The sequence below is a fragment of the Rana temporaria genome, chromosome 4, assembly GCF_905171775.1.
Source record: "Rana temporaria chromosome 4, aRanTem1.1, whole genome shotgun sequence".
Taxonomy (NCBI): Eukaryota; Metazoa; Chordata; class Amphibia; order Anura; family Ranidae; genus Rana; species Rana temporaria.
The window spans coordinates 121,585,052-121,612,298 of NC_053492.1; the positions used below are offsets into that span (position 1 = coordinate 121,585,052).

Genomic DNA, 27,247 nt, shown 5'->3' on the forward strand with positions numbered 1-27,247 from the left:
TCTCAAATGCAGAAGCCAGGTTTCTCCTCAATCTATCCACATAACCCTGGTGAGAGGCAATAGACGTCTGGTCAAGGGAGAGGCCAAAAGCTAAATCTACTGGTAATCGGGCTTCTCTTCCAAACATGAGGCGGTACGGTGAGTATCCTGTAACATCACTTTCTGTGCTATTGTAAGCATGCACAATGGTAGAGATATGCCGACTCCAGTGCTGTTTCTCCCTGATCGACAGTGTTCCCAACATATTGAGTAGAGTCCGATTGAATCTCTCCGGTTGTGCATCACCCTGGGGGTGATAGGGGGAGGTTCTTGACTTCTGAATCCCCAATAGATCCAAGAGCTGCCTGATGAGTCGACTTTCAAAGTCTCTGCCTTGATCAGAATGGATCCTCTGAGGTAGACCATAATGAACAAAGAACTTTTCTACTAGGACTTTGGCTACAGTAGGAGCACGTTGATCTTTGGTTGGAAAAGCTTGAGCATAACGGGTAAAGTGGTCTGTTACCACTAGGATATTTCCCTGTCCACTAGTGTCAGGCTCTAAGCACAGGAAGTCAATACACACCAGGTCCATAGGTCCATAGACTCTGCAGATGGCTCATTGGAGCAGTCCTAGAAGGTAAAGTTTTCCTCTGGATACATCTTAGACAGGAATGGCAGTAGCTTTCAACTTCGGATCTCATGCAGGGCCAATAGAATCTGTCTCGGACCAGTTTAAAAGTTCTCTCTGCTCCTAAGTGACCATGGTCATCATGCAAAGCTTTCAGCACATTTTCTCTATGCTTCTCTGGGAGGAACAACTGCTGCTTCTCTTCTAAGTCATCCGAGGGGCCCCTTCGGTAGACCACCCCGTCTAGCAGTTTCAACCGTTCCCACTCTTTGTGGACCAGACGAGCCTCTTTTGGTGAATCAGTTAGTAGGAGCCCTCTTTGACCCGCTTTCATTGCTCTCAGAGTTAACCCGATCAAAGGATCTTCAGCCTGATCTACTCTCAGGTCCTTCTTCGTGAAAGTAGGCAGGCCCTCACTCCTCAGCTGTGTAGGGTTACAATACATTTTAGGGACACCGGCAGCCATGACTCCTATGGCCTCTGCTCCAATCATTCCTTTGGTTCGGCACTCCACCCCTTGGCATAGGGCTTGAACTCCATCTGGAGTCAAATGAGTCCACTCTGTTTCTGGGACCCCTGTGCTATAGGGTCTCCTGGATAAGGCATCCGCGTCTTGGTTATTGACCCCAGGGCGATATTTGAGGCTGAAGCGGAATCCTGACAGGGCAGCCAACCACCGGTGCCCAGTGGCATCCAGTTTGGCCGTAGTGAGAATGTAAGTGAGTGGGTTGTTGTCAGTTCTGACCACGAAATTGGCCCCGTACAGGTAGTCTTTTAGTTTGTCCACCACTGTCCACTTCAAGGCCAGGAACTCCAACTTGTGAGTGGGGTAATTCTTTTCAGAAGGGGTGAGACCCCGACTCACATATGCCACCGGTCTCAGGAGGCCATCATATTCCTGGTATAGTACTCCTCCTAGCCCTTCTCTGCTAGCATCCACATGTAGTTCATAAGGCTTGGCAGGATCAGCATAGGCAAGGACAGGAGCCTGTGTTAGACTTCCTTTCAATTGGAGGAAAGCTTTTTCACATTGGTCGGTCCATTCCTCCTGGATTGATTCACGAGGCTTCCTAGTTCCGTGGGCTGATGAACCCGGCTCAAAGGACATTGATTCATCTTCTGCTCCTTCCATTCTTAGAAGCGTGTTCAGAGGCTGAGCTATCTTGGCAAACCCCTCTACGAACCTCCTATAGTATGAGCAGAATCCTAGGAAGGACCGGAGTTCAGTAATATTACGAGGTCTCGGCCATGAAGCCACAGCTTCCAACTTCTTAGGATCAGTTGATATGCCTTCTGCTGAAACAACATGTCCCAGGTACGTGACTGAAGGCAGACAGAACTGACACTTCTCTAAGGAAAGTTTCAATCCTTCTTCATGCAGCCGCTTCAAGACCTTTTCCAACCGCTGCTCATGTTCTTCCAGTGTTCTTCCGAAGACTATTAGGTCATCTAGATACACTAGTACCTCGATCAGGTGCATGTCTCCCACCGTCTTTTCCATTAGTCGTTGGAAAGTTGCTGGGGCTCCTGTGAGGCCTTGGGGCATTCTATTAAACTCAAAGAATCCCAGTGGACAGATGAAAGCAGTCTTCTCTTTATCTTCAGGATGCATGGGTATCTGGTGATATCCACTTCGCAGGTCAAGTACACTAAACCACTTTGCTCCTGACAGACACTGTAAGGCATCTTCTATTCGAGGAGTAGTGTATTGGTCGGGAATGGTTCTTTGGTTGAGTGTGCGGTAGTCTATGCACAAACGGATGGAACCGTTTTTCTTGCGAACTACCACGATGGGTGAGGCATAAGGACTCCTGGATTCTTGGATTATCCTGGTCCTTTTCAATTCAGCCAGCTGTTCCCTTAGGTCATCTAGATCTCCCAATGGGACTCGCCGTGACCTTTCTCGAAAGGGCTTGTCATCTTGGAGGCGAACGCGGTGCTGAGTGCTCCTAGCACACCCCACATCAAACTCATCCTTGGAGAATAAATCTTGCCACTTGAGGAGCTGAGACTGAATTCGCTTCTTCCACTCAGGCGAGACAGGGGCATCTTTAGGATAGAATCGTTCAGCTGGGATCTCTCTGTCTACTCCATCTATCAATTCAGTGGGTGAGAGGGGTGTGGCAGTGGCCACTTGTCCAATCGGCATCCGTGCCTTCAAGGTCACTGGGGAGTCTGACACATTGCATACACTTACAGAGACTCTCCCATGGGCCCGCTGTAGAGCTCTGGTGGATATTATCTCAGGCACCAATTCCACTCCAGATCTCTTCATATTTCTGGGATCAGTTTCCAGGACCACATAGGGGCCTGGTTGTGACCAATTCAACTTGACTGAGGCCCGGAAACTAGTCATTTCTCCTGGCTGTAAGACCTTCTCTGCTCTTTCTAATCTCCAAAGCCGTCCCACTTCTGCAGGGGCCCTCTGTTCTTGAATAATCCGCTGGTAGATTGGCCGCAACATCGGGTGCATCTCCTCTGAAGTAGAACTCTCTTCCGTCACTAATGGAGTTATAAGGCGTCTCACCAAGTCAGTATTTGTTCCCACAATCATAGAACTTCGATTAGCTCCTGGTGGGCGGGGACATACAATAGCTAAGGCGTCACAGACCCCTGGTTGTCCAACAGTTGCCGAACTGAACTCCAGCTTCACTTGTAGACACCCATCATATGGAAGCTTCTGAGTCCCAATACCCCAGATTTCGAGATCCTCTAACTCCATCAGGGGTAGATGCTTCAAATGCTTCTGGTAGAAGTCCCGGTAAATCAGTGTTACTTGAGCACCTGAATCGAGGAGAGCCTTTGTGTAAACCCCTTCTACTTGAACTGGGATAATGGGTGAAGGGCCTATCAACTGGTCAGGGAACTTCTTCGGAGTAGTAGAAGGCATAGACCCAGTCGGCTGCACTCTAGCCCTCTTCCTCGCTTGTGGTGGTTGTTTTCTTCCCCCTTTCGGGTGTTTAGGTTGTGGGTGTGCCTTGCCTCCCTCTGACACAGGACCAGACGCCAGGGGAGGGGATCTTTTTGTCGTAGCAGGTGAGGCTCTGGGTAAAGACTTGGGCCTCTTATTGGTATCCTGGGAATCAGAGCAGTCTTCAGTAGTTGGGCACCCAGTTTGCTCCCTCACTGGGGCCCTCTGTAGTTTCCCGCCGGTCGATAACTTCCTCTTGAATTCGATGGGCTCGGACAGATATTTCGGTAATGACCCACTCCTCCGCAATTATAGCAGATGTTTGACGGTTTCTTGATAGGCACCACCTGAGTAGTAGATTCAGGAACTGGTTCTGAAGTGACTTTTTCAAGGGGCGACTTGACACCTGCAGACAATAGGGTTAGCATTTGCATCAGCTGGGAAACTTGAGCCTTTAATTGCTCCACTTCTGAATTCCCATTCGACACATTGAGCGTTCGAACCTCAGCAGGAAATGAAAATCCTGAGCCCTTCTTTTTCTCCTCTAGGATAGCCTCTTCCTCCCTTACCATCTTAATGAGATCAGAGTATTGCAAAGAGGTACCCCCTTGTAAGGTCTTCAACTGGATCCAGATGGGATCGGAACTCAGAGCGCCTCTCAGGATCTGTTTCATTCTAACTTGATCCATATCCCTGGCTTCTATTCCTTTCTTTAGTACAATCTGGTATAGCATTTTGTTTAGTCGTCGAATATACTCGGAAAGCTGCTCATTTTCCCGTTGAAACATGTGTTCAAATAGGAAGATTAGATCTGTAGCTTTCTCTGTGCGCCCAAACTCATCTTGTAGCATGCGAAGATAGTCATATGCTGTACAAGACTCCTGACTGAATTTCAAATTTCGGATGGCTTCTGCTGCAACGCCTTTCAGACTTTCAGTAATGCGTTGTTTCTTTTGAGCCTCTGGAACATCCCATTCTTCCAGTGCTTGCATAGCCTGTTCCATCCAGGTTTCATACTCTTCTTCTCCAGGAGGTACAGGCTGCACTCCAGAAAAAATTCTCAACTTCCTGTAGCCATAGTTTACAGATGGCGAGGACATTTTTCTAACGCTCTCTACCAGTTTTCCTATGTCCATGAAGAAGGAAGCTGGGGGGTAGTTAGTGGTTGGTACAGAAGTGGTAGTTACTTCCACTGTGTCTGACATGGCCTGGCTTGGTCCCTCCAGACAACTTGCCGGCTAGCTGGATGCTATCACCCTGGAAGCAGGTTGGGACTCCTTTCTTCCATTCTAGTAGGGCATAGGTATGGGAGACTTTTTGATCTATTTTCGTGTCTATTACAAACACTTTCTGGTCAGGTGCTAGTGTAGTTACTGCTTGACGGATCTGTTCCTCTGTCCATTTGTCAGCAGGAATGTCCATTACTATACTCAGCCCTAATTGGCCATTTTGTTCTTTGCACCACTCTGCTGCGGTGTTTGGATCCATTGCTGGCTCGTTTGTGCGGTTATCACTTTGCGAGAGGTATCAGAAGAAATCCCGGACGAGCACCCCACGTGTAGCGCTCACCCCCGAAGGAGCCGCTGAATTATCGGGTCTTCTGTCTCACCTCTGTGACACACCACAAACAATGAATCCACAGCACACCAGCACACCTTGTGAAGTTTTATAACAGATTTAATGACTGTGGGATAGAGCAAAAGCCCTTAATGTCTCCCCACTCTAATATAATACAACTAATAACAGAATGAGATAATACGTTTAGATTGAATGCGATGAACAGTAATATATCTATATACTTAGCAGTATCGACCCCACCCTAAACTACTGGCCAGTAGTACTGTCCTAGGCTAGCCAACGTTGGGGCCCTGGATGTATGACAGTTGTAGGAAATACACTTGTTGCAATGGCCAAAGGCCGCTCACCACTTTCAGTGTCTCTTAGGAAAGGAGGATGGCTGTCTGCGGAAGCGAGTGTCCCTCTCGACTCAGACCGACGTCTGTGAAATGGATGCAGTCTTTTAAAGCCTCTGGCAGGACATCTCAGATAGTCTAGGGGCCGTCTGGGGAATCTGGCAATAACCTCCGTCAGCTTCACTCACTCAATTGGGCAGGCTGGGTTACTCCGGTGGCTGGATCGGCCCTGCGACCAGGCCTCAGTTCGATCGCTCCAAACACAGTCTCTCCCTGTTTCAGTAGACGAACATCAGTCTCTCCAAACACTACTGCATAGAGCCTGTGTCTCAGTGGCAAACACACAGCTCTGATACAAGCTGTCTTAAATCCCCTGCAATGCAGATCTGTCTTTCTCCCTTCACTCCTTCCTCCTCACTCTCCTCTCTCCCGGAACTTCCTGTCTCACAGCCTCCTGGGAAATGCAGTTCTCCAGCACCTTGGTGTAGAAATGTATCTCTATGTCTGTTCTGTACTGCAGCCTCCAAATCTGTGCTCTCTGGCTCCACCTGCTGCAATATATATATATATCTACATCCTCTTAAATGGCTGAAAATCACAACAGGGCTACATTTATAACGCACAGCCACGTCCTTGCTAATACCCATCGCCCTATGTAGTGTAATGACTTCTCTATGTACATATTCTCTATGGCTGCCTCCACTTCATTGGCTCAAATTGTCTTTGTACTGCAGGACTCTAAATAATGGCTTTATCATTTAAAAAAAAAAATTATCAGCAGTTTTTTTTTTTTAAATGGCAGTTGAGATTTGAAAATAATGGTCACATGGCAACCAGCAGAGGGCAGCACTGCCTTATATGGACTCTGTCCAACTGACAAGTGATGTCATAAAAAACCTCATGCATGTAAACAACCTATAATGTTATGTAATGGGAGCTTATGTTATATATTAGTGGTAAAGGGGGGGGATGTCCCCTTTCGCCGCCCGTAGGAACGATCAAGAGGTGGAACAGCCACTATGATCATTCCTATTGTGTAGGGAATCGCCGGCTGAAAATGGCGATATCTGAATGATGCCTGTAGCTTCAGGCATCATTCAGATATAGCCCCACAAAGTACCACAAAGCCCAGGGCGTCATATGAAGTCCTCTGGGCATCAAGTGGTTAAAATGTGCCAGCATGAGAATCCTCTTCTTTTTTTTTAATGGCAGTTATTTTTAGCCGACCTTTGAAAATAACTGTTAGATGTTTGAAAACTGACCAGTACATAACATAAGCACCCATTACATAACATTGCTGACCGCTACATGCTGCAGAATTCTGCTTGTTTTTATAAAAATGATATATATTATATCCTTATATTTGTCTAGATTTGATAAATCTTATGTTAATGTGCAGAATTCTGTAATCTCAGATGGTGATGTGAATGCCGAGTGTAAATCTGTCCCCAGAATCCAGGAGAGAAGAATAAATGAACTTACCGCTACGAGAGTCACCAACAAATGACACCGAGCCACCGGCAGAGCTGCCTTATATTGAGTCTGACCTGTGATGTCACAGCAGGAGAACAACAACTGCTTTTTTTTTTTTCAAAAACTTTATGCAGTGTATGTTCAGTGACAAACAACCTATAATGTTATGTAATGGGAGCTTATGTTATTGATTAGAGGTAAAATATAAAAATAAAAATGTTGAAAATATAAAATACATTTTTTTTTTAAATCAGACAGATATGGGAATATGCTTGTTTTTATAAAAAAATATATATTTATAGCAAGATTACTTACTGCTGTCTCACATATATATTATTCTTATTATAGCCAAATTTACCGCCCTAACTCCTCCCACAGCTTTTACACTACATAGACAAGTAATATACCGAAACCTGCAAATTGTTCCTGATTGGTGTGCTATTACTTTGTGGAACGTTTCGCCAAATGGTTCACGAAATATCGTAGTTTTTTAGGCAATTTTGGTCCCATGTCTGTTACAGTAGGGGGAGATGTCTTTTACAGTAGGGGGAGATGTCTTTTACAGTAGGGGGAGATGTCTTTTACAGTAGGGGGAGATGTTTGTTACAGTAGGGGGAGATGTCTGTTACAGTGGGGGAAATGACGTGGATATATTACAGTGGGGGAAGATGGTCGGAGATGTCTGTTACAGTGGGGGAGATTGCAGATATTACAGTGGGGGAGATGTCTGTTACAGTGGGGGAGATTGCAGATATTACAGTGGGGGAGATTGCGGATATTACAGTGGGGGAGATGTCTGTTACAGTGGGGGAGATTGCGGATATTACAGTGGGGGAGATTGCGGATATTACAGTGGGGGGAGATGTCTGTTACAGTGGGGGAGATTGCAGATATTACAGTGGGGGAGATTGTGGATATTACAGTGGGGGAGATGTCTGTTACAGTGGGGGAGATTGCAGATATTACAGTGGGGGAGATTGCGGATATTACAGTGGGGGAGATGTCTGTTACAGTGGGGGAGATTGCAGATATTACAGTGGGGGAGATTGTGGATATTACAGTGGGGGAGATGTCTGTTACAGTGGGGGAGATTGCAGATATTACAGTGGGGGAGATTGCGGATATTACAGTGGGGGAGATGTCTGTTACAGTGGGGGAGATGTCTGTTACAGTGGGGGAGATGATGTGGATATATTACAGTGGGGGAGATGACGTGGCTATATTACAGTGGGGGAGATTGTGGATATTACAGTCTTCTTTTATGATTAATCGAAATTAATAGATTAAAAAAAAAAATCGATTAATCAAACACGAAAATTTTAATCAGTAACAGCCCTAATATACAGGGTGGGCCATTTATACGGATACACTTTAATAAAAGGGGAGTGGTTGGTGATATTAACTTCCTGTTTGTGGCACATTAGTATATGTGAGGGGGGAAACTTTTCAAGATGGGTGGTGACCATGGCGGCCATTTTGAAGTCGGCCATTTTGAATCCAACTTTTGTTTTTTCAATAGGAAGAGGTTCATGTGACACATCAAACTTATTGGGAATTTCACAAGAAAAACAATGGTGTGCTTGGTTTTAATGTAACTTTATTATTTTATGAGTTATTTACAAGTTTCTGACCACTTATAAAATGTGTTCAATGTGCTCTCCAGTGACATGCGGCGAGTACGCTGTGGGCTCTTGCTGAATGAAGCTAGGACAGCCACTGATGTTTCCTCATTAGACCCCTTTCACACTGGATACGCCTATAGCGGAGCGGTAAAATCGCGGTAAAACACCGCTATTTTACCGCGTTTATACCTCTCCGCTATAGGCATATCCAGTGTGAAAGGGGTCTAATAAAGAAACATCAGTGGCTGTCCTAGCTTCATTCAGCAAGAGCCCACAGCGTAGCACTTGCCGCATGTCACTGGAGAGCATATTGAACACATTTTATAAGTGGTCAGAAACTTGTAAATAACTCATGAAAGAATAAAGTTACGTTAAAACCAAGCACACCATTGCTTTTCTTGTGAAATTCCTAATAAGTTTGATGTGTCACATGACCCTCTTCCTATTGAAAAAACAAATGTTGGATTCAAATTGGCCGACTTCAAAATGGCCACCATGGTCACCACCCATCTTGAAAAGTTTCCCCCCTCACATATACTAATGAGCCACAAACAGGAAGTTAATATCACCAACCACTCCCATTTTATTAAGGTGTATCCATATAAATGGCCCACCCTGTATATATATATATATATATATATATATATATATATATATATATATATATAATCTGTGTATATAGCTGTGTCCAGCAGCACTCCCAGCCTCTCCCCCCCCCTCTGTTATCAGACCGTCTCAGGGTGGGCAGCTCAGCCACTATAACTGTATAACTGTATTTAATATAGATGATAACCCGTGGGGGGGGGGGGGGGGGGGTTGCTACTGAACACAGCTATATATATATATATATATATATATATATATATACATACATATATCTATAATATAGCTGTGTCCAGCAGCAAAACCACCCCCCCCATCAGACCAGTGGGGTGTCTGCTGCAGAGCTGCTGATGGGGGTTACCATCAGGCCTCTTGTAGTGGGCCTGATCCCATCACTTTAACAGGGGGGGGGGGGGCGGCAGCTTCAAACTTCATAATGTAGTATACATGAGCATACATAGTGTGAACAAATAATGTTCCCCTGTGGCCCACTGGTGGTGAATCATATTCCCTGGGTGGGGAGGGGGGGGGGGCATTTAGTTCATCCAGAGGGGCTCAAGAGACTGCAGAATAGAGGGACTTATTTTTTCCTTTTCAGTACTGACGGACTGACACAACAACCAGTGCTGCACTTGCATAAAGTCCTGGGTCACAGTTCCTGCTGCTGGCGGAGTGATATACTTGGCTTTTCCACTGCCTGCCTCCTTCAGCAAGTAAGTGCTGAGCACAGGACAGACTCCGGCAGAGCACAGGACAGACTCCGGCAGAGCACAGGACAGACTCCGGCAGAGCACAGGACAGACTCCGGCAGAGCACAGGACAGACTCCGGCTGAGCACAGGACAGACTCCGGCTGAGCACAGGACAGACTCCGGCTGAGCACAGGACAGACTCCGGCAGAGCACAGGACAGACTCCGGCAGAGCACAGGACAGACTCCGGCAGAGCACAGGGCAGACTCCGGCAGAGCACAGGACAGACTCCGGCAGAGCACAGGACAGACTCCGGCAGAGCACAGGACAGACTCCGGCAGAGCACAGGACAGACTGAGCTGAGGGAATCAGTGACAGGCTCAGAGCAGGCTGACAGCTATTAACAACATCAGCGCAGCAGGCATAGGCAGGTGCTGAGACTGATGTGGGGTGGCTAACAGGGAACAGCAGAAGGACTAATCCCAGGGGCAGCATACATGCCAAGTGTCCCATGTACCTCACCTCCCGAACCACAATTATATATATATATATATATATATATATACATATATACACATACACAGGGCTCAAAATTTCAAGTCCTGAGCTACTAGCCAGGCCTCAAGGGTTACCCGCCACCAGTTGCCCCACCCAACCCCTACCATGCCCCGTCCCGAATCCCACCCTCATAAATGATCTCATGAAATGACACTTAAATGTTTTATGCAGAATGAAGTTATAAAAATATATATTAACAACTTTATCTGTGTCCCCAATTTAGCTATGTGTCCCCAATGCAGCTATGTGACTGCCAGTGCAGCCACATGTCCGCCAGTGTTGCTAGTGCAGCCTGTGTCCGCCAGTGCAGCCATGTGTCCGCCAGTGCAGCCCTGTGTCCCCAATGCAGCCCTGTGTTCCCAGTGCAGCCACATGTCCGCCAGTGTAGCCATGTGTTCCCAATGCAGCTATGTGTTGCTAGTGTAGCCTGTGTCCACCAGTGCAGCCTGTGTCTGCCAGTGCAGTCCTGTGTCCCCAATGCAGGCATGTGTCCCCAATGCAGCCCTGTGTCCCCATTGCAGCCCTGTGTCCCCATTGCAGCCCTGTGTCCCCAATGCAGCCCTGTGTCCCCAATGCAGCCCTGTGTCCCCAATGCATCCCTGTGTCCCCAATGCATCCCTGTGTCCCCAATGCAGCCCTGTGTCCCCAATGCAGCCCTGTGTCCCCAATGCAGCCCTGTGTCCCCATTGCAGCCATGTGTCCCCAATGCAGCCATGTGTCCCCATTGCAGCCCTGTTTCCCCAATGCAGCCATGTGTCCCCAATGCAGCCCTGTGTCCCCATTGCAGCCCTGTGTCCCCAATGCAGCCATGTGTCCCCATTGCAGCCCTGTGTCCCCAATGCAGCCATGTGTCCCCAATGCAGCCCTGTGTCCCCATTGCAGCCCTGTGTCCCCAATGCAGTCATGTGTCCCCATTTCAGCCATGTGTCCCCAATGCAGTCCTGTGTCCCCAATGCAGCCATGTGTCCCCATTGCAGCCCTGTGTCCCCAATGCAGCCATGTGTCCCCATTGCATCCATGTGTCCCCAATGCAGCCCTGTTTTGTGTAATGTGAGAGAGTGGTACAGCGCTCCCCTGTAGCTGTTAAGATAAAGTGCCACACTGTATGCACACTATATATCACTTGTGCCTGTACCTGTGTAGGCCTGTAGGGGAAGAGATAGGAGAGGTTGATCAGCGCGCAGGGAACAGCTTTCATTTCAATAGCTGTGTTCCCCGCCGCGCGCCGAGATATACAGCCCCTCCCCCTTGTCCAGGCACTTTGATAGACAGATCACCCGTCCAATCTTGGGACGGGTGATCTGTCTATCAAAGTGCATGGACAGGGGAGGGGGCTGTATATGACGGCGCGCGTCGGTGAACACAGCTATTGAAATGAAAGCTGTTCCCTGCGCACTGTTAAACCGGTGCTCCCCCCCAGCCCACAGGCAGCCCACACGCCAGTCTTCAAGATCCAATCGCATTTTACAAGCAGGCGAGTGGATTTTTTGAGGGCTGTATATATATACATATATATATATATATATATATATATATATATATATATATATATATATTAGGGTTGTGGAAATTAACTATTAATTCCTCGATTAATCTTAAATTTTTTTGATTAATCAAAATTCTTTTGATTGGTACTCACCTCTCCGCCGGCCTCCGGGCCTTCAGGGAGTTCCCTCGGAGATCCGGTGACGTCACGGACACCAGCGGGGCTTACCGTGTCCATCTGAAGGGCTCCTTTGCTGTGCCTTCATATCTGCATGCCGGCGGGACCTTACTATCTGCCACACGCAAGGGCTGTTACACTTCCCTCTATCACTTCCCTCTATCAACCTGAGATTCTACAGCCATCCACTGGGAGTTGTGATAGTTCCCTTCACTGGACAGCTACATGCCGACGGACTGATGTTAACCTCTCCTCATCTAAATTCAGCAGTGGTATCGTTGTACACATTTTTATGCCAGTATCATACTTAGTTACATGTTTTTATGACTGCTTTTGCTACCGTTTTGGTATTACTCGAACCATTTTTTTTTTTTTTTTTTAAAGTTGTTTTTATTAAACTCGCACCATTTTTACAGTTTATGTAGCTACATCGATTTTATCTCCAGTGCAATATTTATTTTGTTACCTACTTGAAGACTATAAAAGTTTTAATGCTATTCCCATCGAGCGCTGCCTTTGTGTGTTTTTTGTATCCTGCTATCCATTTTTCCAGTGGTTGGTAGCTGCACTGGGAATCCGCCTGCAAGGAGATCAGCTAATAGTAGTTGGATCTGTATGTGCCTTATAATAATCGTAATTAGTCGATTAAAAAAAAATTGATTAATCGAACACAAACATTTTAATCAGTAACAGCCCTAATATATATATATATTTGTATAGTCCATTGGTCCGTCAGCCTTCCAATCTGCAGTGCCAGATTTTCCTTAATCCAGGCAATGTATACAAGTCCCCGAAATGGGGTATGGCAGGGGATTTTATGGATGTTTCAATATTGGATTTTATATTCTAATCATAAACCACAGAAATCATTGAGAAATTACAGTATTATATAAAAAAATATAAATGTTTATTAATAAATACAATCAGTATTATATAAAAAAAATATAAATGTTTATTAATAAATACAATCAAGTAATGCAAAAGCATATAGGCTAAAAAGTCACAAATAGGAGAATTACAACACCGTGCACCAACTTTCATATGTGTCCCATGCTAGTTGTCCTACATGTTTCGCCCTACAAAGGGCTTCTTCAGGGAGTGCTGTATTCTCAAAGCACTTGCTCCGTAAGTTGCGGCGTCGTAGCGTAAATCGGCCGGCGTAAGCCCGCCTAATTCAAATTTTGATGAGGGGGGCGTGTTTTATGTAAAACTACTGTGACCCGACATGATTGACGTTTTTGCGGAACGGCGCATGCGCCGTCCGTGGAATTTCCCAGCGTGCATTGCTCCAAAGTACGCCGCAAGGACGTCATTGGTTTCGACGTGAACGTAAATGACGTCCAGCCCCATTCACGGACGACTTACGCAAACGACGTAACTTTTTTAAATTTCGACGCGGGAACGACGGCCATACTTAACATTGGCTGCGCCTCATATAGCAGGGGCAACTATACGCCGGGAAAAGCCTAACGTAAACGCCGTAACTTTACTGCGTCGGCCGCGCGTACGTTCGGGAATTCGCGTATCTAGCTAATTTGCATACTCGACGCGGAATTTGACGGAAGCGCCACCTAGCGGTCAAAAAAAAATGCAGTTTAGATCCGACAGGCGTAAGAGACTTACGCCTGTCGGATCTAATGGATATCTATGCGTAACTGATTCTAAGAATCCGTTGCATAGATACGACGGCGCAACGCAGAGATACGACGGCGTATCTGGAGATACGCCGTCGTATCTCGGTTGTGAATCTGGGCCTTAGTGAATAATTAGTAGGACAAATGTCCCCTTACTGTCCATCTTAGTGGATGGCCCGTGTGGACCTTCTATCAATATTAATTATTGTTCTATGAGCGTTCTATCATCTAAAAAGGAATAAGAATATTGTAGAAAAGGTGAACCGAGCAGACATTTTTAGAAGGGTATTAATAACCACTTACATATAATTATATAGATTGCTGAGGATCACTGGTGCCGGGGAGATAAACAGGTGTATTGCCTATGGGTGGATATTGAAAGCAGCCAGCAAAGGTATAATTGGACATCTACCTACAAATTGCAATAAGCAATGGGGGGGTAGAAAACAAGAGAGAGGGGAGTTTTATAAATCTAAAAATGCCTAAATTAAATCTTACAAAGGATAATATGTTGGATAGATTGAATGGATACCTCCAAAAGGGTTAAAGTCCCAGGTGAGGATATTTCACTCCACCGGCTCCTTGTAGGGATATAAATCTAAAAGTAGAAATATTGGTTAAAAAGGTGTATGTGTCTGCGCTGTGAGTTAAACTGGTGTTTTAAACGAGCGAGGGGAAGGAGAGGGGGGGGGGGGGGGAAGGGGTGATGTGAACCTGGGAAGTGAAAAACTATACAGACAGAAAATGGAAGGGACCTTAGTGACAATCTATAGGTGCAGTCCTAACTGGACTGTGTTAAAAGTCCATGGTGAAAATGCTTCAGTGAAAAACCATATGAATAATGGAAAAAATTTGAAAATATAAAAATGAAGATAAAAAGTATGCACAAAGAAAAGTCCCGGATTAATCCAAGTAAATACAAAACAGTTCCAGGTGAAGTAAATGGAGTAAGTGGATGGTTAAAAGTGAAAACAAAATCCAGATGCACGTGGGTGGAAAATGTGCAGTCTGATCAAATCCACAGAAGCATGCAGCCCACACCATAAGTGATCTTGTCAGCTTACCTCCCAGCTGTCACTTAAAGCGGTAGTTCACCCTCCTTCACCTCATTATTCCATTACTTTCGGCATCGTAGCGCGAGCTACGGTATGCCGGTCTTAAATTTTTAATCCCCGTACTCACTGTGCTATTGTTGATTGAAGAATCCGACTCCCGCGGGGAATGGGCGTGCCTATGGAGAGGGAGGATGATTGACGGGCGGCTCTGGCACGTCACGCTCCCCGAAGACAGCCGGAGTAGGTCTCGGCTATTCACAGCGCCTGCGCACAGGCTATGCGCAGGCGCCGTGAATAGCCAAGCCTATTTCGGCTATTTCCGGAGAAGCGTGACGTGCCAGGGCCGGCCGTCAATCACCTTCTCTCACCATAGGAACGCCCATTCCCCGGATTCTTCAATCAACGATAGCACAGTGAGTACGGGGATTAAAAATTTAGGACCGGCATACCGTAGCTCGCGCTACGATGACGAAAGTAATGGTCTAATAAAAAAAAACATTTTTTTTTTTTTTAACCGGGTGAACCCCCGCTTTAAAGCCAAAGATAATTACCAATGCTCCAAATTCCTGTTAGGTGGGTGTCACTCTCGGTGATTAGTCATACATAAGGGAGAAAAAATATGAGGTGTAACCTGGTCCTCCTATCACATATGAGGAAAAAGGGTATAGCCAAGGTGGGTAAGTATACACTTACACTACTTACACAACGTGTAAGAAAAGGGAGCCTATCTGACTTTTAACACAGTCCAGTTAGGACTGCACCTATAGATTGTCACTAAGGTCCCTTCCATTTTCTGTCTGTATAGTTTTTCACTTCCCAGGTTCACATCACCCCTTCCCCCCCCCCCCCTCTCCTTCCCCTCGCTCGCTTAAAACACCAGTTTAACTCACAGCGCAGACACATACACCTTTTTAACCATTATTTACTGTCTGTATTGGACAGACTTTTTCTTTGTTTGCTGCAGTGTCCACATTCACTCCCTGGCCCCCCATCACCTCCCTCCTTTTCCCATTTATCCTACACAGCGCAGGAGTATCACCTAGTTCTAAAAGTAGAAATATGTAAATAAATACAAGGGTCCAGAGATGTCGCCATAGCTGTGACTCAAACATAAAGCTTGGACAGGTACCAAGCAATGCCTAGATAGATAGTGATAACAGTTACCTTTGCCTGGGGTGTAAGGAGTGTGATCTCCCTCAGTCGGGCTCGTGCAGCTGGAATATGCTCGGCAGGCCCCATATATACTCCTCTAATGTTGCGATGAAGCGGCAGTGGCGTGTGACGTAACGAACGTCACAGGCGTCAGTGGGCGCATAGCTAATAAAGAAAAATTATTCAGCGCTGGAATGTAAATATAAACTAAAAAATGCAAGCCAGCACTAAGGTAAATTCAAATAAAACACCTCACATTGACATAAAGGCTGCCTTTTTTCACCCCACGCTGATGAAGTCCCGCTCATAGGGACGTAACGTCGTACGAGGGGAAGGGGCCACGTGTGACGTCAACAGCGATCGCCGACCTAGACTGAAACCCATGCTCTTATGGATGTTTTATGCTGTTTCGCTGCACTCGTTTGAGAGTGCTTATACAGTGAGTGTATTCGTTTTTTATTCTTAAATAAATGTATTTTGGCTTCAGAGAGCACTAGATTTCCTCTCCTTTGTTTTTTATGCCCTGATTGCCATGTCCTGATCCTGAGTCTGACTGATATCGTGGTTCTACTGCTGCATTGCTTGCTGTCCTCTGAGAACAGGTGGTTCTCTGATTATGCTTTGTGACCTATTGCAGGTCGAAGTTGTAAGGTGAGAGGCCATTCCTGCTATTTGGTGGAGGTTCCTTCTGGATATCACCCTTTGGATTTTTGCACTATTATATTCCGATTTGGATCATCTTTTTGCACTTGAGCACTTTATATGGACTTTATTATATAATTTTTAATTATATATCATATATCATATGTTTTAACTTTCTGTATGTATAGTTTAAAATTGTTTGTTTTGCGCTGCACTATTATTATTTTATTTTAGGCGCATAGCTAATGACGTGGGAGATATGCGACTCCCATCCGAGGAGTCTCGCTACCCGCACATGCGCATATCGCTCATGTGACGTGAATCCACGTCACCAGAGGCGGTATGTGTGCAGATGGAGACTGCCCATAGGCGTGGATATGCGTATCAGACACGCTCGGAATTGTCAATATAGGACAATCGCAGCATCTATGCCTCCGCTAAGGTTCAGCACTGGAATATTCCAGTGCTGGAGGTTGCCCCTATGCGCCCACTTGTGGGGTTACTGGTGATTGGACACGGACGTAAGGGCAATGAATTAGGACGGAATGTCAACCTCACTAAAATGTATATAAATGTGAGTATATAGATATATGTCAAAATGACATATAAAGTCACCATGCTAGAATTCCCATTGGCTATAATATAAAGCTGGGGATGGTGACTAAAGAGAATGGTAAATTGGTCATACTGAGATATAGGGAGGATAATAGACCATACGGGAGCTGTACAACTGCCACAAATCTGTGAAAACATAAGTATAGAATATTAGATACATATACATAAGGCAATTTAATGCCAAAAATAGACGAGCTATTAAAGCATTCTCCTTCAAATTCCAAGAAGTGATAAGTATACACTATACATTGATAGTAACAGAAAACTATATATAAGCAAAAAATATGACTTATGTAATTATTAAAAGACATAATTCATTCTTGTAATGGGAGTATAGGGAGAACTTTCATGTGATGGGTGGACCTCTGATATGAAGGTAAATTTATCATACTGTATGTGTGCTTTTTCCCAGGTTCAGGTTTCTATTGATAAGTACATTTTAAACTGGGGTGCCATCAGATTTTGCATACTTTTAACAACTTGCCGACCAGCCGCCGTCATTATACAGCGGCAGGTTGGCAATATTTATTATAGCAAAAAGTATTTATTATAGCAAAAAGTATTTATTATAGCAAAAAGTACAAAATATTGTTTTTTTTTTTAAAATGTATGTTCTTTTTTTTCTAAAACGCAAAAAATAAAAAACACAGAGATGATCAAATACCACCAAAAGAAATCTCTATTTATGGGGAAATAAGGGACGTCAATTTTGTTTGGGTATAGCGTTGCATGACCGCGCAATTGTCAGTTAAAGCGACGCAGTGCCGATTGGCAAAAAATGGCCTGGTCATTGAGCAGCCAATTCTTCCGGGGATGAAGTGGTTAAAACATGCCTCGACTAACAAAAGGTTGAAAAATGCAGCCTGATTAGACGAGACTGCTGGCTCAAACTCTCTGTATCAATATTGTTAAACAGGGGATTACAAGCTAATATGAATACAAAATCAGGTACTTGCTGTAAACCAGATGAATATGTTTAATAATAATTCCTATCATTATTTTGTTAAGTAAGGCTTTAAGGTGGCATAATACCATATAAGAATGTTAGGGTGTTATCTTTTTTTTTCTTGTACATTAGAATCAATAATCATAGTGCGTCTGCATTGAATTTACTGCCTCCAGTGGCTATTTGGCTTTAATGCATAGTCATTTTGCGTCTACAGTGACCTAGCAAAGTTAACCACTTGACCTCTGGAAGATTTACTCCCCTTCCTGACCAGGCCATGTTTTGCGATACGGCACTGCATTACTTTTTTGCACGATCGTATAAGCGAATATTGATTGGTTTGCGCAATGTTTATACCGTCTACAATCTATGGGATATATATATTTTTTCTTTACTAGTAATGGTGGGTCTGCCTTGGAAGAAAAGTATATTATGGGATGTGTATCTCTGTGGAGGGTGGGGGGATTCCTCCAACAGCTCTCCCTGCTGATAAGACTGTTTGCTGATGAGAATTTTGAATACACCTGACCTGTGTGTGTTTATTGTTTTTGGACAGTTTATCCTGCCCTGACTCCAAGTGTGTGTTGGGGGGGGGGATTGGGGGCTCTGAGTTGTATATCTGTGGTAACATGTGCTTAAAAAAAGAGAGTTTGATGTTTTTCACCCTACGATGAAGTACGGCTGGTGACTGGGTGGGCTAAAGGATTTTGAATAGTGCAGGTTCTGGACAGAGGAAGCATTTACGGTGAACATAGTCCTGTTGAAGACAAGGGTTCATTACAGTGGCGATCAGCAATTTATAGCGGGACTGCGATATTACGGTGGGCAATCGGACACTAACTAGCAATTTTGTTAAAAATATGCCCTGTCAATGTACTAGTGACACTGGCAGGGAAAGGAGTTAACATTGGGCGATTAAAGGGTTAAATGTGTGCCTAACTAGTGTTTCAGTGGGGTAGATTCAGGAACAATTTCCGCTGGTGTAGACTGAGATGCGCGGCGTAAATGCCAATTTGCGCCGGCGTATCTCCGCGCCGTATTCAGCAAACAATATTACGCCGTAACGTAGATTTTTTTTTCTCATTTGGACCTTTCCACGCCGGTGCGGCGTGGGCGCCCATTTACGCTGGTCTGAACTAGCGCGGCCCTGGTTTTTCTATTTTAAATATGCAAATGAGGGAGTTGGTCCGATTCAGCAAATTACGAATTGCCGGCGCAGGCTACTCCCGGTGCGTGTAACTCTGGTTTGCAGCGGAAAGTTACCCTTTATAAAGCAGGGGTAACTTTACACCAAACTTGCAGAGGTCAGCTGGAGAGCAGCTAAAGCAGCAGCGTTACAAACGACCTGAGCAACAACACTTGCTGGACAACACATAGAGGCGGTCCCCATGTTGGGAGAGGCCCTCAATAATTACAGCCCTCTCCTCTGGGCTGAAATTGGTCATCCGCCCACCTGAGGATTCCTCATCAGCCATAACTGCCCCACCACAATGCAAACCACCTAGCTTGGAAAAAAAAAGCTTCAGTACATTTGCACCTGCAGGGCGGAAGTCTGGGCTGATTCAGGGACTGGGCTTTGGTAGTGGGTCGGCGTAGCTCAGGGATCACGCCGGGGCGCAGTTCTGAGCATGTGCAGATTGGGGCATTTACCCCTGGATGTCACTGAGCATGTGCGGTCTAAGATGCGCCCCGGCGTGACCCCTGCGCCACGCTCCCCGCTTCATTAGCATAGGGAGCCACCCATTTTATTCTACCCCGCCTTACGCCGCGCTAGGCCGCCTTACGCCGTGTAAAATCCGCCACGCCGGGGCAAGAGACAGGAAAAAAGTTTCCTGAATCACTAGCATGCCTCTCTGCGCTGCTCCGGCGCAGTGTAAAAAAGATGCACTGCGCCGGACCAAAGATCCGCTGATGTTCCTGAATCTGGCCCAGTGTAGTGGCAGAGGTGCTTTTACTAGTGGAAGGCAGGGATCAGTGTTTCTGCTTTACCCTACTGACAGAACGGCAATCTGCCTTGTTTACATAGGCAGATCGCCATTCTGTCAGTGTACTGAATGATCAGTGGGTGCCGGTGGTCATTGGGCCCGCTGGACCCGCTAATCAGTTCCCACTGTGTAAAATCACAGCAGATACGAGCCACCGGCCCTGTAGTAGTAAATCTTCTATGGTGGTTACAGTACATACAAAGCTGTCAGGCTTGCCCTGATCTCTAGTTTTTTATATATATATATATATATATATATATATATATATATATATATATATATATATATATATATATATATATATAAATATATATAAATAAATGTTCTGTGATTTATCAGTGTAGCTTTCCTACCTAGGTCTGGAATCACTGGATACACACATCCACTGGGTATGTAATAGGATTGTGCAAATTGAATGTCACTAGTCACCAAATATAGAGGATATAATTTCAATCAATGTGTACATGTATATGATTGAGGGTATAAAACAGGGTTCAGATTCTGTGTACAAAGAATATTTCATAAATAAGCTTTGAAAATGTTAATTTCAGTGTAATTTATTGTATTACATCAACTATCATGTGATGATTTGGAACAACAGACCCAAGGGTGACAACTCTGTAATGTAAACTCCCAGCCCAACAACAAGGCTGTAAATATCTTACCTAATCCTCAGTATACTTCGGGTACTTCAGTCCTGCAATCATATTTGTGGGTTCTACAAAACCATTCTGAGGCAGATGTCCTTCAATATGACCAGCAATATGGAACCAGGGACCCCCGACCTTGCTCTGAGCAAGAAACTAAAAAAGGGTATGTAATCTGAATCTTACATTTAGGATGTAATCCCGATAGTGTTCATATATGTACAGATCTATTCGGACAATAAATTACCTATTTTGGGGCCATAATTGGATGTTTAAAAATAGTTTTCACTTTTGCGACTGCGTCCAGTCAATTGTTCTGCAATTTCAGGGGTACATTAGCAGATTTCATTGATCTTTAATTGATATTGAATTTTTAAGGTTAGTTGAAGGTTTTAAGGTCAGTGATCTTCAACTATTAGTTCTTGAAAATCCATTTTTTTTTCAATATCTGTTTACCACGGCACTGAGATAAAGGGGCACAGGACCACTTTTATACATAAGAAAACATTTTAACATTTTTTTTTGTTACAATGTTTTTATTAAGTATTATTATTTGAACAGAGTTGAATATAAAGAAATACAATAAATCCATACAATAGGGAATGTTGCAGATAAGGTACTAGAGACGATACATATAAACAATGGGCCAGATTCACGTACGAGCGCGTATCTTTGTGCGGGCGTAGCGTATCCTATTTACGCTACGCCTCCGCAACTTGGACGGGCAAGTGCAGTATTCACAAAGCACTTGCTCCGTAAGTAGCGGCGGTGTAGCATAAATTGGCCGGCGTAAGCCTGCCTAATTCAAAATAGGCTGGTAGGGGGCGTGGTGTATGTAAATGAATCGTGACCCCACGTAAATGACGCGTCTAATGAACGGCGCATGCGCGCGCATGCTCAGTATCACGTCGAATTTACTCCATAAGATACGCCAGGCCCAATGCCTGTGACGTGAACGTAACCTACGCACAGCCCCATTCACGTACGACTTACGTAAACGACGTAAAAAGATACGCTTGCCGACGTCCATACTTTGCATTACCTATGCCTAATATAGCAGGGGTAACTTTATGCCAGACGTAAGCCTTTACGCAAACCGCGTAGCGGCAGCAAGTACGTTTGTGAATCGGCGTATCTACCTAATTAACATATTCGACGCATAAATCTACGGAAGCGCCCCTTGCGGCCAGCGTAAATATTGCACCCAAGATACGACGGCGTAGGAGACTTACTCCGCTCGTATCTTGGCCAAATCTATGCGTAACTGATTCTAAGAATCAGGCGCATAGATACGACGGCTCACATTCGGACTTACGACGGCGTACGTGGAGATACGCCGTCGTAAGTCCGCTGTGAATCTGGCCCCTTATGTAAAACAAGTTTTTCATTCAATTAAAAATATATAATAGGATAAAAGAATAAAATTTTAATAAAATGAAACAAATATATTTTTACATATTCATGTATTCAGAGCAGAGTAATGTAAATAGTGTATTAAAACGATTATTATTTGAGAATAACGAGAGAAAAAGCGGGATAGATAAGGGAGTGATAGATTGTGTTTTACTGATTTGAGAATTATAACATGAATGTTCTGGAAAGGTGTCTGGTCCAGGATAAGTCAAGGTAGAATATTCAAAGTGTTATATTCTGTAGAACCTGTAAAGTGGATCCAACAAGCCCATTTTTTATGAAATTTAGTTGGGGAATCTCTATTTTGTTGTATCAAGTCTTCCATCTCAGCAATTCTCCCGACTCTTTTTACCCATTCAGAGATGCTGGGTGAAGAACTCTCCCTCCAGTGTACAGGAATGCAAAGTTTAGCTGCGTTAATGAGATGCAACATGACCGATCTTTTATAGGTTGATAGGGGTAAGGAAGTGTGGTGTAGTAAATATTGGGCTGGTGTGTAATCTGGTGTGTAAGTTGTAATGTGGGAAATAAGGCAGTGTATTTCTTTCCAAAAGGGCTGTATTAGAGGACAATTCCACCAAATATGAAGGATTGATCTCTGAGCGATTCCACAGCGCCAACATAGTGATGGTGTATTGGGGTTTAACCTTTTTTTTATTATTTTTTTTACAATATAATTGATTTTGATAGATATCTGATTGAAACTTGATAATAAATAACAACTGATCTAAATTTATCAAAATCGTTTAGTAAAAGAATAACTGCGTTCATGGGGAAAATTGGATTTCTTGCCTGGGGTCCGATGTGTTTCTGTTCACTTTTGCTTGAATTTGCACCTGAACCAGACCCAAAAACACACAGGACCCTTTTGGAAACCGCACCTAACCTGACAACTCAAACGTACCAGAGTAAGGAAAGGGATGGTCGGCACTGAGGATGACATCCAAAATGGTAAATCTTTATTAAATACATGTACAAAGCTGTAAAACAGCCTACGTGTTTCGGACGTTAGTCTCTAGTCATGGCCATGACTAAGGACTAACATCCGAAATGCATAGGCCTTTTTACAGCTTTGTACATGTATAAAGTAATACCATTTTGGATGTCGACTTGAGTGCCGACCATCCCTTTCCATAAAATGCTGAATACCCTTTGTTCTGATGCACCCGAATGTATTTAGCCAATTTAAACTGAGAGTTCTTTTGGTCTTTAGCCCTCGTTCACACTGAGGGCGGGTTTGAAAACCCACATTGCAGTGCGAGTTGACGGGCGATTTGAAGAACATCTGTGCAGAATTCAGGCACAGATGACTGTTGAAATCGCCCCCGATGTCGCCAAAAGTAGTGCAGTAACTACTTTGGGAGTCGGCGCCACACCGATTCGGAAGGTGGCGTTGCCAGCAATAGGCTTTGGTTTGGCATGCGATTTGACATGTCAATTCACATGTCAAATTGGCCCAATGTGAACGGGGGCTTAATTTAGTGTAGATTTGAAAATGGAGGCATGGAAGAGCTCTTGCTTTACAATGTTAGTTTTCTTTATGCACATCCTTTGCACCCCCTTCCTCAGAGCAAGGCTCAGCCTAGCCCTGAGGAAGGGGGTGCACGCCAGAAACGCATTAGCTGTACCCCATGTTCTGTGCATGTCCATGCACTGTGTTTATGGCCTTTTGTCAGTTGCATTTCGTGAGTAGCCACTTTTATACAAAAATGTTTTATTATTAAATGATCTCTGGTAATGCACTAGGTGTGCGCCCCTTCCATTTCTGTTTTTCTTGTACAGCAGGTAGGTATGACATGTTTATTAGATGAAAAAAACGAAGCTTTAATATGTGTGTGTGGATAGTCAAATCCAAGTACTTAGTACTGTACATGCATAAAAAAAAAAGTTTAACGAGTACAGAACAACAATATTTTCTGTATTTTATATCTGACGGATGTTTATGTGTAAGTACTAAAAAGGTTATTGAAAGCGTAATTATTCTTTTTTTGAATGTGAAATAATTACCCTCAGATTATCTCAGCATGGTGAACAATCTCCAAGTATCCGATGTTGGTATTATTTTATATAACTTGTGTGCTCTGCCTTACCTAGCAACACACTCCCTGTGTCTCAGCAGACAGCTCATCTCAAGGGACAGATGTGTTTTTCATAGCCGTGTTACCACGTGTATGGAGGTTTATTTATTTATTTATTTTCAATTAAAGTGACGCTAAACTCTGGTTTAAAAAAAGTACTGTATTCAACTTTGTATTTGTAACTCAAAAAAAGTCCTGTCTATCAGCCCTTTCAAAATCTCCAAATTCATTTTTTTGCAGCGTTGACCTGATTTCCTGTTAGAGGGTGACTACTTTGTTCTCCATGTCCCACTATATGTACGAAGGTAGTCACCCTCTCTTGCTTGCTTCTGAGATGGGCTATGGACTATGAACTATGGGGTTTGTTCTGTGTATAGAACAGTACACATGACTGCAACTAAAATGCACTGCTTGTTCCAAACAAACAGAAATGGGGGGGGGGGGGGGGGGAGATGTTCAGGAGCTTATGGAGGATATTACAAGGGGAGCTTGAAAATGGTCAAAAAGAAGGCAGTGTAAAATCTCCCAAACATTGCCATATGCAGCTATGATAAGCCTTCTTTTTGGTAGAATGGGAAAAAAATATGAATATGTGTCTGGTTTGTTCTCTGCGTCCAATCTGGGTGGTTTCCTCACGTTCTACCCTGGCCATAGATGGTCACCATAAAAAGTGAAGTCACAGGTGGCATGACTGCTGAGGCGCAATGAGCCCAGGGACAATTAACTGTAACATAGATGTATAAAAAACCTTCCCCCTTGCCCCCTAACACTATTAAATAAACACACTTACAACCATTAGGTTGGAAAGGGCAAGGCCACAGCTTTATTAAATCCAAACATAACATGTGAACATTTTCAACCAGTGCCAGTCACAGTTGTACTGTGAGCACACAATTCCAAAAGGGGGGAAAGGCGTGTCCTTACCATAAGTGCTGGACAGGCCACCTACTTCCGATTTCCATCAAGGGCATGGCCCATTACAGCCATTTTATGCTGGCAAGGTCAAGAACCGCAGCAAGCTGTGACATACCTTAGAAAAAAGGGGGCAGGAGGGTCGGCAGCTCTTCCAGGCACGTTTCCTGAAAGACCCAGAATTCCCTGGGGCATACCTTATACCCAAGCTCAGGCCCATCCCATCCCTCTTAACCACTTAAGCCCCGGACCAAAATGCAGGTAAAGGACCAGGCCCCTTTTTGCGATTCGGACTGCGTCGCTTTAACTGACAATTGCGTGCTCGTGCGACGTGGCTCCCAAACAAAATTGGCATGCTTTTTTTCCCACAAATAGAGCTTTCTTTTGGTGGTATTTGATCACCTCTGCGGTTTTTATTTTTTGTGCTATAAACATTAAATATTTTTTACTTTTTGCATATAATAAATATCCCCCAAAAATATATAAAAACATTTTTTTCCTCAGTTTAGGCCGATACGTATTCTTCTACATATTTTTGGTAAAAAAAAATCGCAATAAGCGTTTGTCGGTTAGTTTGCGAAAAATTTATAGCGTTTACAAAATAGGGGATAGTTTTATTGCATTTTTATAAATTATTATTTTTTTACTACTAATGGCGGCGATCAGCGATTTTTTTGACACATTTTTGGGACCATTGTCCTTTTCACAGCAAAAAATGCATTTAAAATGCATTCTTTATTGTGGAAATGACAGTTGCAGTTTGGGAGTTAACCACAGGGGGCGCTGAAGGGGTTATGTTTCACCTAGTGTGTGTTTACAACTGTAGGGGGTGTGGCTGTAGGAGTGACGTCATCGATTATGTCTCCCTATAAAGGGGATGACACGATCGATGCAGCTGCCACAGTGAAGCACGGGGAAGCCGTGTTTACACGCGGCTCTCCCCGTTCTTCAGTTCCGGGGACCGATCGCGGGACTCCAGCGGCGATCAGGTCTGCGGGTCTCGCGGTCCCGGAGCTTCGGACCAGGTCGCGGGCGCGCGCCCGCGACCCGCGGCTGGGTAGATGTAAAGGACATGCCGGTACGTCCATCTGCCCAGCCGTGCCATTCTGCCGACGTATATCGTTGTGCGGCGGTCATTAAGTGGTTAACAACCAATCATCGGGTGACCACCACCTTGTCCTGTACCTGGCCATGCCCCCATCAGTCAAGGCTCTCTTTCCCTAAGGGGCTAAAGAGGCCTTCATTAGACAGAGGCTCTCACCTTTCCCCACTCTATCCAAAACTGAAAACAAAGGCAAACTTTGATTGGATTACTTATTTCAGATTTTCATACTATCACTATGTGGCATTATAAAACATTTTAGTACGTTTTTTTCTTTTTCTTCAGAAGCTGAGGATATGGCTTATGTAAAAAGCGGATGGCTACTTCGACAAAGTAAGTACAGTATACAAGACTGTATGTATCCCTTATTATAAACACAATAGTATTTAAAGGGTAACTCCACTTTCATGGAAATTAAAATATAGCAAAAAAAATGATGTAGCATACACAATTGCTACACAAACTATATTGTCATGTAATGATATTTAAAATGATCTTTCCTTTTCAAACTTCAGCCGCTGTTATTTTCCGTGGAATTAAATTCATAATGGCAACCTGGAGGCTTTCTGTACATTGTCAGTGTGCAGAACGCCTCCAAAATGTCATTTTCTGCATGTGTGAAGAACTGTGCACTAAGATACAAGTCAGGTTTTAGGCATCTTCTGCAACTAAAATGTGAAAGGGGTTTTCCCCGAAGCATAGTAAATGTGGTGAGCATTCACTTTGCAAAGAATACACAGTCAAGTGCAATAAAAAAAAAAAAACCACTAAATCGGACAGGAATCACACAGGAACGCGGAGCATATTCTTATGCGATTCCAGCATGAACTGGTACTAAAGTATAACATTTAGAGACATAAATTTACATATTTCATGTTTACATTTACAGACAGCAGGTGGGACTCTAATGCCGCGTACAGACGATCGGACATTCCGACAACAAAACCGTGGATTTTTTCTGATGGATGTTGACATGGTCGCACAAATGTTGTCGGAAATTCTGATCGCCAAGAACGCGGTCAC

General features: G+C 44.3%; 1 protein-coding gene across 2 annotated transcripts in view; it reads left to right on the forward strand.

Moving 5' to 3' along the window:
* The window catches only part of PLEKHB2 (pleckstrin homology domain containing B2), a 62,490-nt gene that overhangs the window by 11,392 nt on the left and 23,851 nt on the right, over window positions 1-27,247 (forward strand). The window contains exons 1-2 of one of the 2 annotated variants that reach the window (XM_040348987.1): window positions 20,737-20,885; window positions 26,510-26,557. In XM_040348987.1, coding sequence (XP_040204921.1) covers window positions 20,813-20,885; window positions 26,510-26,557 — 121 coding nt within the window. In that variant the 5' untranslated portion in view covers window positions 20,737-20,812. Of the gene's footprint in view, window positions 1-20,736; window positions 20,886-26,509; window positions 26,558-27,247 lie in introns of those variants that run through there. The other variant, XM_040348988.1, reaches the window with a different exon arrangement.